The sequence below is a fragment of the Engystomops pustulosus genome, chromosome 6 (genome assembly GCF_040894005.1).
Source record: "Engystomops pustulosus chromosome 6, aEngPut4.maternal, whole genome shotgun sequence".
Lineage (NCBI taxonomy): Eukaryota > Metazoa > Chordata > Amphibia > Anura > Leptodactylidae > Engystomops > Engystomops pustulosus.
This window is the reverse complement of record NC_092416.1, coordinates 76,509,642-76,520,562: the sequence shown is the minus strand read 5'-3', so window position 1 is coordinate 76,520,562 and position 10,921 is coordinate 76,509,642. Positions and strand designations below refer to the sequence as shown.

Sequence of the window (10,921 nt, the reverse complement as noted above, 5' to 3'; positions counted from 1 at the left end):
TCCATTTCTATTCCAGAATTGTGGCTGGATTTGGAGCACTCTGTTGCAGTGTTACACAGCCCCCCCTCCCCTTAAATAACTGTTGGTCATTGTATTACAACAGCAACCAGCTACAGAAGTGACTCAGAGGTAAGAAAAGGGGTTGAGCGCTGATGTGAGCTCTCTCATAGCAGTGCACTACAATCCAAGTCCAGGTACAATCCAGGAATATAAATCAACAACATTTTTACTTCTAACAAGGGTAAAACCAAAACTCCATCTAACGCTGGCTGCAGTACTGTATAGTAAAAACTGATGTAAAGCACGCTTTAATGAGATTTTTGCTGTTGCATGCACGCTGACAATTTGTCTATCCTGGGCTCATACTTTGTAAGTTTCAGAGCAACACATGTAGCACTCAGGTCATCCGTTAATCTGTTTCTGTTGTCAGATTTGATATAATTCAAAGCTGAAAAGAGCTGCTCACAAGCATAAGATGATCCAAACAAAGTGAGCAAAGCAATAGCAAGGGCTTTCATGGACTTAAAATTATCAGGCAGAGAATTCCACACTTTAAGGATTTCATTTTCTGAAGTGTTGTCGCCGTTTCCATCTGCGCTGTCATTTGTCGTCCTTTCCATTTTCTCGAGGTCAGAGAATTTATTTTTCCACATCGAGTTTTCTTGAAATTCCAACAGCTCCATTTCCAGGTTTCCTAAATCTAACCAGTGTAAGCAAGAGAGAGAAAGTTCTTCAAACTGAGCTTTATCTGGTGAAGTAAGAAAACGCAGGGTTGCCTCCATCTTACAGAACTGTACAAATCTTTTACTAAAATTCACCTTTGCAACTGCTACAACATTAGAAAATTCATTGTAGACGTCCTGATGACTTGTAGGATTGTCTGCAAACGTTGTACAATTTTCTAAATGGTCTTTTAGATTTGGGAAATATTTCAGCTCTCCAGTTTCAAGGTCTTTTTCAAAAACCTGCAGTTTACGCTCAAATGTTTTTATATCACAAAACATTCTTTCTGCTGTTTTCCCCGCTGCACCTTGTAGTTGCTTGTTCAGTACATTAAAGTGTTGTGTAAAATCAGTAAAAAACATGAGGTTGGTAAGCCAGGCCACATAAGTGAGCTGTGGATAGTCCTGCCCTTTTTCATGCATAAACAGCCTGATTTCCTCCAAGCAAGCTACAAATCGCTCCAGGACCCGTCCCCTGCTCAGCCACCGGACATTGTTATACATAGGCAGACAATTATACTGTGCCTGAACCTCATCAAGAAGTGCTTGAAATTGTCGAAAATTCAGAGCACGAGCCATAATGAAATTTACCATTTTTGTGACATCTTTGAGGATATCTGCAAATTTCTCGCTGCTTTCACTTGCACATAGAGCTTCCTGGTGTATTATACAATGAAACTGAATGACTTCATGTTTGGTTTCTTTAACAAACAACTGTATAAAACCAGAAGTTGTCCCAACCATAGAAGGTGCCCCATCACTAGTAATGGAAACCACTTTTCCTGGCGTTATGCCTTGTGACGTAAAAACCTCCATCACTGCGTTGTAAATATCTACTCCTTGCGTTCTTTTAGGCAAAGACGCTAGTTTCACCAGCTCTTCTCTCATGTTGTCACCAACAGCATAGCCTTGCGTGATTATTAATATCCGTGCTCTCATCCAGGCACATGGAGTAGCAGGCTGCCTTTTGTAGGCAGTGGTGAGCTGCTGACTAACATCACTTGCCATGCGCTGGACTCGATCTTTCACAGTATTTCTACTGAGTGGCATCTCAGAGATACGCTGACTGATTTTATCCTTGTTTTGAAAATCATGAAAAAGGGAATTACTCCCAGACAACAAGGCTTCTTTGACAATCTCCCCATCTGAGAGGGGCTTACCATGTTTAGCTATACACAGCAACATTTTAAAACTGGCTGCAGTCAGATAATTTGTTTTTGAAAGATAGTTAGTAAAACTAAGATGCTGGGAGTGATGTTTCCTTAATTGCCCTTCAAGAAACTTTTTTCTCTCTGTTTCCTCAAGTTCTGCAACTGTTTTATGGTTGGTGTCAAAGTGCCGTCTGACACTTCATGTGCGACACACAACACTTTCATTACACAGTACACATAATGCTTTGCCATTTCCATTTTGCCTTTTTTTGCTGTACTCATTTTTGATGTCTAGAAAAACATTAAAAAATTTTTTGAAGCAAACAATACAAATCTAAGTAGCTAACACTATCATGTTATAGTTATAGATGGCAAGGAAGATCCAATGGACCACATTTAACAAAAAGAGTGCAGTGTCTTGCGTAGTGTGCAGGGTGCACCAGATTCATGATTTGTAGTGCACGGTCTTCATGAATTTGGTGCACTCTGCACTGCTCGGGAAGTGTGCACAAAATTAATGGTGCACTTTGTTCATGCGGCAGAATTGTGACACAGACAACTGTGGTGCAAGCCAGGCAGAAATGTGTCGCACAGTCCGACTAAGCAGTAACAGCAATTCACTGAAATTGAGGGAAAAGAGAGTATAAGTAAAATTAAAAAATAACTTTTATTGGATATATATTAAAATGGGTAGAGAAGTGTGTAGTTAGGGTGTAGATCTTACACCCAACTAATAAAGTGTTTTAATAATAAAAACTTTATCCGACCTCAGGTATCGCACAGTTTTGTGCAGGGAAACACTGACATCGGAATATGGACAAACACTGTGGAGGTCTGTAGTCTATTCAGTGGGGAAATAGATCTCACTGTCTAGCGGATGGTAGGCACGCATACACTGCATGCGCATATCACTAGCCTAGGACTACCTGAGAGTTCCTATTCCCGACTACCCTCCTCAAGATAATAGGATAAAATTGATATCGGTAGAAACCTATCTCACACTGCACATAATTAACTTTCAGTTGAGATGGTGTATTAATGTGGAGGCTATATGGAGGCTGGTGATGTCTCGATAGAGGTAAGTTGTCTCATGAAGACGATTCTGACTACATAGTCCGATTAGTGACAGCTAAGGACTAAAACTCTATCTCCAGCTAGCTCTCCTACAGGTAAGAGATCCGACGCGTTTCCTAATCTAATTCATCAGGGATCTGATACATTGTGTCTAAGTTAAACACACATCGATATAAACACACATTCAAACAGCGTGTCCCCGCATAGATGTCAGCGGCAGCGGCCGCGGGGAAACGCTGGGTATTTAAGTAGGTAGCCCCACCTTCCTGTGATGTCACAGAGTGGTTGACAACCAATGCGGGGAGCCGAAGACATCGAGCCTCCCGCAGAGGACACGCCCCCCCCTACGCGTCAGAATGGTAAAAGCCAATGGAAGGACCGGAGGAGAGGATCCGCCTCCAATCACATGATCGCCAGTCCGGTAAGCACCCTAAAGGGCCGCCCCGACTCAGCGAAGCCATTGGTGATAGGACAGCGTAGAAGCGTGAGAAGATACGCCAATAGAAACAATAACAAACCACTCCCGCTAAAGGAAGAATGCGGGGAGGTAAGGGGTACCAAGGATGGTAGTGGGGGCGGGGAAAATAAACCGATGTCTGTCACATAAACATCGGCGGCCGGGTTCAGTTATAAGCAGTACCATGTCGAATTATTGATATAGCATACAAGATAATATAAGGTAGATGCATATTGTCTGAAACAGGCATATATGGTCTACATAGGACAGCGTGTAGGGAAGAAGGGAGAACAAAAAAAGACAAAATCGAATCAGATGGCCTAAAGTACAAAGGATTATTATGCCATGCAAAGCATGGCACGGCAACGTGACGAAACCAAAAAAGAGAACGAGAAATGGTGAAGGTAAGTAGAGGAGATCTGGAAAGATGTAGTCGAGAGATCCCTAACTTTAGCCTCATCCATTCAGGGAGCAGGAGGTCACAGAAAACTAACAAAAGACAGGTTTTCATTGAGGCCATTAGGTTCCACCGTATTCAAGGTGTAAATCCACCTGGCCTCCTTTTGCTGAATCAGTCTGTCCCAATTTCCTCCCCGTTTGGGGGGTCTGACCTTTTCTATGACTTGAAAACGTAGGAGTTTCGGGTCACTCTGGTGCCATCGGGCAAAATGTCTTGCCACAGTGGTATTACGTTGATTCCTAATGTCCCCGGCATGTTCCTGTATTCTCACTTTAATTGGGCGATATGTTTTTCCCACATAGTTGGTCGGACAGGGGCATGACAGCATGTACACGGCTCCCACTGTTTTGCAGTTGGCATAGTCCCTGATATGAAAAGTTTCGCCTGTACTGGCACTCTGAAAGGTGTTACCCAGTAAAACCAGTTGGCATATGTTGCAACTGCCACATCTAAAGGGACCTGTTCTTTCTGAGAGCCAGGATCTGGGGGATCGTGCAGGCTCGAGATGACTATGGACGAGCCTGTCACGTAAATTTTTCCCTCTCCGGTAAGTAACAGATGGATGTGGTAACACAAGGTCTTTCAGATCTGGATCTTGTCTTAAGATCCGCCAGTATTTGTTGAGGATTTCTTTCACAGCATCCGCATTGGCATCAAAGGTACCGATCAGACGGATGATATTGTCATCTTCTTTATGTTTAGGGCTCAACAGATCTTCCCTCTTAGATGTAAGAGCGTGTTGAAAAGCTCTTGTCACAGTTCGTCTCGTTGTATGAACCTGTGGCTCAGGTCCTTAGCCTGTGACATGAAATCCTCCATGTGACTACAGTTACGGCGCACTCTGAGGAACTGTCCCTTTGGTATTCCCTTTTTAAGGGGGGTGGGGTGACAGCTCTCATACCGTAATAAACTATTTGTCGCCGTTTCCTTCCTGTGTACTCTTGTTTGTAATTGGCCATCTGAGGTTTTGGAGATACGTATATCGAGAAATGCAATGGAGTTTTCATGAATCTCGCTAGTGAAGCGTAAGCCCAGATCATTTATGTTTAGGGCTCTAACAAAATCATGAAAATCTGCGGGAGTGGAGGACCACACAATAAGTATATCATCGATATACCGAAGCCAGATGGGCATACATGATGTCCATCTGGTGTATTCCTCCGAGAAAACAATTCGGTCCTCCCACCAGCCGAGGTAGAGATTAGCATAGCTGGGGGCCATTGGGCTCCCCATTGCTGTCCCCCTCAGCTGGTGGAAGAGCCTATTCCCAAAGAGGAAAACATTCTTTTCAAGAATGAACCTGAGAAGATCCCTGACAAGACGATTGTGACCAGAAAATTGTGTCCCCCTAGTACTCAGGAAGGCCTCCACTGCCTCACAACCCTTTGTGTGTGGGATGGAGGAGTAGAGAGCCTCCACATCCAAACTGGCGAGGTACGTATTCTCATCCAAAATTATCCCCTCCAATTGTCTCAAGACGTCCATGGTGTCACGTACGTATGATGGTAAACTCGTGACGAAAGGTCTTAGGATCTGGTCCACATAAATACTTATATTTTGGGTAAGGCTATTAATCCCTGACACGATAGGTCGTCCTTTGAGGGGAGGGTAGCCTTTGTGGACCTTTGGAAGGCCATAAAAGGTCGCTGTGGTGGGATATTTTGGAAGTAGAAAATTATACTCTTGGTCACTAATGAGTTGGTCCCGTAGGGCTCCATCCAGAATACCTCTAAGTTCCCTGGAGAATTTTTCAACTGGATTGTGTGAAAGCGGACGATAGCCATTTGGGTCAGATAGCATTGTTTCACACATTTTTACATAGTCTGCGCGATCGAGCAAGACCATGTTCCCCCCTTTGTCCGAGGGTTTAATGATCAATTGATCATTGCGCTCCAGGTCGACTAAGGCTACCCTTTCTTCAGGGCTCAGGTTGTTAAAGGGATCAAGGATGCCCCTATCAAGATGTTTCAGTTCTTCTGTAACAAGATCCACAAAGAGATCAACACATGTGGATTCTACTGCAGGGAATTTCAGATTCTTTTCTTTGAGAGTGGTGAATGGACCCTTCCCCGGTTCTCTATCTGATTCCTGGATGAGATCCATCATGACGTCAAAATCCCCCAGGTCTGTTTCATTAAGTCCCAGCTCTAAACATCTCCTCCGGTCATTGCATTTAAAAAACTTCCTCCATTTTAATCTCCTAGCAAATAAATGTACATCTTTAACCCATGTAAAAGGGTCAAAACGTACAGATGGGACAAAAGAGAGACCCTTTCTGAGCAGACTCATCTCTGCTGCATCAGGATTATATTGGGAAAGATTAATGATACAGTTGTCAATATCCTGGTCGGGTCTTACTTTTTGCCAGGTTGACTCAGGTCTCCTCTTAGGAGGTACCCCGAGATCGGGGGGTTGTTGGCTAAAAAACCTCCCCGAGTCCCCCGATTATTGGCACCACGTCCCCTAGGTTTACCTCTTCTTGTTCCCCTTTGGTTCTCCCTGGTTGTCCCTTGGGAGCCACTAGGGTAATCAGAGTCAGTTGTGTCACTCTCAGAGGTAGAAGGTGCCACAGTTTTATTATGGCTATTGGGGGGGGTATGTGCCTGGGCTAAAAAGTCGTATGCCCGCCTATCTTTAAACTCTTGGAGATCACGTTGAAATTGAAAGTGCTTTCTCTCCTTGATTTGGGATGTAAACCTTTCAATTGTCTGTTGGAGTGCTTTGTCCTTCCTATCGAAGCTAGCCGTATCCTTAAGAGTTCTCACTGTTGTGATCTCACTTTGAAGTGATTCACTAGTTTGTTTAAATAGTATCTTTTCTTCTTCAAGAAGGATGCCAATTAGACGTAGGGAGCTCGCAGTAACCTCCTCTTCCCACCTGTTTTTTATATTGGGTGTCTTTAAACGCGGTGAGGGGATAATAGGTATTCTGAGACCCCTGGGAACTATCTTATTTTTCAGATAATTTTCTAGGCTCTGAATTTCCCACCACGATCTAATGTATTCTTTGTAAGTCTTGGTGAGGGAGTGAAAGGCTGTCTTAATGGATACTGCGTGTCCAGATAGGGGAAGTTCCCCTTCAGAAAAAACACTCTGCGCCTCACTGGTCCAGTTCTCAGTACATGGGTCTGCAAAAACAAACCCGGCCATACCCCAAGTTGTGATAAATAGGTGACAAGAGTAATTGTATATTCACTGTATGAAAATATAAGATTGTTCACCTCTCTCAAAAAGTAATTCACTGAAATTGAGGGAAAAGAGAGTATAAGTAAAATTAAAAAATAACTTTTATTGGATATATATTAAAATGGGTAGAGAAGTGTGTAGTTAGGGTGTAGATCTTACACCCAACTAATAAAGTGTTTTAATAATAAAAACTTTATCCGACCTCAGGTATCGCACAGTTTTGTGCAGGGAAACACTGACATCGGAATATGGACAAACACTGTGGAGGTCTGTAGTCTATTCAGTGGGGAAATAGATCTCACTGTCTAGCGGATGGTAGGCACGCATACACTGCATGCGCATACCACTAGCCTAGGACTACCTGAGAGTTCCTATTCCCGACTACCCTCCTCAAGATAATAGGATAAAATTGATATCGGTAGAAACCTATCTCACACTGCACATAATTAACTTTCAGTTGAGATGGTGTATTAATGTGGAGGCTATATGGAGGCTGGTGATGTCTCGATAGAGGTAAGTTGTCTCATGAAGACGATTCTGACTACATAGTCCGATTAGTGACAGCTAAGGACTAAAACTCTATCTCCAGCTAGCTCTCCTACAGGTAAGAGATCCGACGCGTTTCCTAATCTAATTCATCAGGGATCTGATACATTGTGTCTAAGTTAAACACACATCGATATAAACACACATTCAAACAGCGTGTCCCCGCATAGATGTCAGCGGCAGCGGCCGCGGGGAAACGCTGGGTATTTAAGTAGGTAGCCCCACCTTCCTGTGATGTCACAGAGTGGTTGACAACCAATGCGGGGAGCCGAAGACATCGAGCCTCCCGCAGAGGACACGCCCCCCCCTACGCGTCAGAATGGTAAAAGCCAATGGAAGGACCGGAGGAGAGGATCCGCCTCCAATCACATGATCGCCAGTCCGGTAAGCACCCTAAAGGGCCGCCCCGACTCAGCGAAGCCATTGGTGATAGGACAGCGTAGAAGCGTGAGAAGATACGCCAATAGAAACAATAACAAACCACTCCCGCTAAAGGAAGAATGCGGGGAGGTAAGGGGTACCAAGGATGGTAGTGGGGGCGGGGAAAATAAACCGATGTCTGTCACATAAACATCGGCGGCCGGGTTCAGTTATAAGCAGTACCATGTCGAACTATTGATATAGCATACAAGATAATATAAGGTAGATGCATATTGTCTGAAACAGGCATATATGGTCTACATAGGACAGCGTGTAGGGAAGAAGGGAGAACAAAAAAAGACAAAATCGAATCAGATGGCCTAAAGTACAAAGGATTATTATGCCATGCAAAGCATGGCACGGCAACGTGACGAAACCAAAAAAGAGAACGAGAAATGGTGAAGGTAAGTAGAGGAGATCTGGAAAGATGTAGTCGAGAGATCCCTAACTTTAGCCTCATCCATTCAGGGAGCAGGAGGTCACAGAAAACTAACAAAAGACAGGTTTTCATTGAGGCCATTAGGTTCCACCGTATTCAAGGTGTAAATCCACCTGGCCTCCTTTTGCTGAATCAGTCTGTCCCAATTTCCTCCCCGTTTGGTAACAGCCCCTTTAGGTGCACATTTTTCTGTCCTGTCAGCACAAAGCAGCTGCGACACAAAACTGGTGCAGACACTTTATAAATACATGTACAAGCAGTTTGCATGTTACTTCTACTGCAAAGTCAGACACAAAACTGGTGCAAACATTTTAATAAATGTGGGCCAATGTGTATAATACAGTGGGTGCACAGATGACCGCTACCACAACACTTTTTTAAAAAAATGCAACAGGGGGTCTTATGCGATCACAGATACTTTTACACCAAAACGCACGTTATCAGTATTAAGCTCCATGAGGAAGATTTATTAGAAGTGGTTGAGATCCGAACTTGCAATTGCAATTGGTTCTGCTCAGACATTTCTGATAAATCTCCCCCAAGTGTTTTTTTACACGTAACTCCAAAACATACTGGTAGGATGGTTAGATTGTGAGCCCCATTGGGACAAATTTGACAAGTTTTGTGCAGTGTCGCGTAATCTGTGTGCACCATATAAATAAAGAATTATTATTATTATTAAACGAAGACTACATGTGGAGACTGCTATTTTAGTGGTTTAAATGATCCCCCAGAAATATTACTTACATATGTGTAACTTTGTGGGGAACTTTGTAGTTAACACTGACAGTACACTGCTGCTGTCACCTGCTCGTGTAAAGTTGTGCACTGTTCAGGGGAAAGAATGGGGGGGGGGGGGCAGAGCTCATAGTAAACCTGCATCTGATTGGCTGAGGCTTTGCTGTCAGCCAACAAGCATTATAAATCGTGCCAACTAAACTAAAGTATATAAAATATTTATTAATGTGCCCTGACACTAATAGGGGTCCGCTGACCCCCATCCTATGTAGTGGGATCACTTTTGAAATTGCCTTCTCCCAACCGCATGCATCTACCATGCTCCCTGTCGGTCCGCGACAATTACTGCGCATGCGCGGTTTCTATGGGAGCGACTGAAACTTTCAGCGCTTCCCAAGTTACCGCGCATGCGCAAAACTCTGTCTGTGGAGCGGCGCGTGCTGTCTATGGAGCGGCGCGGTTCCGCCGTTTGTATAGGTAAATTTTACGGGCAGCGGGCAGCGGCTTACTGGCGGCGGTACGCGTGCCAACAGAAACGGCTCCGCGTGCCATCTGTGGCACGCGTGCCATAGGTTCGCCATTGCTGTCTGAGAGGTTCAGAAAATGCGGCATAGCGCCTGAAATCTGTTCCAGCAAAATCTGCCAATAGACGTTCCTTTCCTTAAAACATCTATAAAAGATCCCCGGTGGTAAAAAGCTCAATATAAACCTTGATAAATTCTCTGGGTGGTGTACTTTCCAAAATAGGATAGTTTATAGGAGGGGTTCACTGTTCTTGTAGCTCAGGAACTTTTGAAATGTGTTATGGCACCTGAAAATAAGGTAATCAAAATTTGTCCCCTAAAAGCACAATGCCTCCTAGCATTCTGTGCTTTGCGCCCCTAAAGGTATTGGCATACTCATTAGAAACCGCACAACAAATGAGCCGGGTACAATCCAGTACCCAACCAGTACCCAACTATCCAGTAATGGATGGGTACTGGGGTGGCCACAGGCTATTATTATTGGGCTGGAAAAGACCCAAAACAGTGATCTATTCCACCTCAGTAATACCAGGATGCAGCTGCTCTGTTGTATCTGGCTGGTTGAAGAAAATAAGGGGGACCCTATGTGTTTTTTAAAAATGAATTATTTATTTTTGAAAAAACGATGTGGGGTCCCCCCTACTTTCTACGACCAGCCAGATACATCAAAGCGGTACAGCCTGGCATTATTATCACCAATAATACCAGCGTCTGTTTGACAGCGCCAGAAGGAAATTCCAACTCCTAATAAAAAACACATAATTGAAAGAAATATTTAATTGAAATATAAACTCCCCAGAAACACCCTGGTTAACAGGGGCGTAACTTGAGGGGGTGCAGAGGTTGCGGTCGCACCCGGGCCCAAGACGTTTAGGGGGCCCTTATGGTGTCACTTTCCCATATGAGAAGACTATTACTTTAAACCATACATTATACTCGGGGGCCGGGCACAGACTTTGCACTGGGGCCCATCAGCTTCTAGTTACGCCACTGCTCGTTAACCATTTTATTTAAAAATATAAATCCACTGGTCATCGTCGTAGTCCACGGGATGCCTGTATCTAAGAGACGTAAAGAGAAACAAGTGTTAATATATATATATATATATATATATATATATATATATATATATATATATATATATATACACTCACCGGCCATTTTATTAGGTACACCTGACCAACTGCTCGTTAACACTTAATTTC

General features: G+C 43.7%; 1 protein-coding gene across 1 annotated transcript; it reads right to left on the bottom strand.

Annotated features, from left to right (window-relative positions):
- Positions 1 to 308: 308 nt before the first annotated feature.
- Positions 309 to 1,907, bottom strand: LOC140065940 (general transcription factor II-I repeat domain-containing protein 2-like). The gene has a single exon (XM_072113500.1). The coding sequence runs from the start codon at positions 1,905 to 1,907 to the stop codon at positions 309 to 311; it is 1,599 nt and encodes a 532-aa protein (XP_071969601.1).
- Between the last annotated feature and the right edge of the window lie 9,014 nt (positions 1,908 to 10,921).

Bases quoted from the DNA above. Each gene is read 5' to 3' on its own strand.
- LOC140065940 (XM_072113500.1), bottom strand. From the start codon at position 1,907: ATGTTGCTGTGTATAGCTAAACATGGTAAGCCCCTCTCAGATGGGGAG.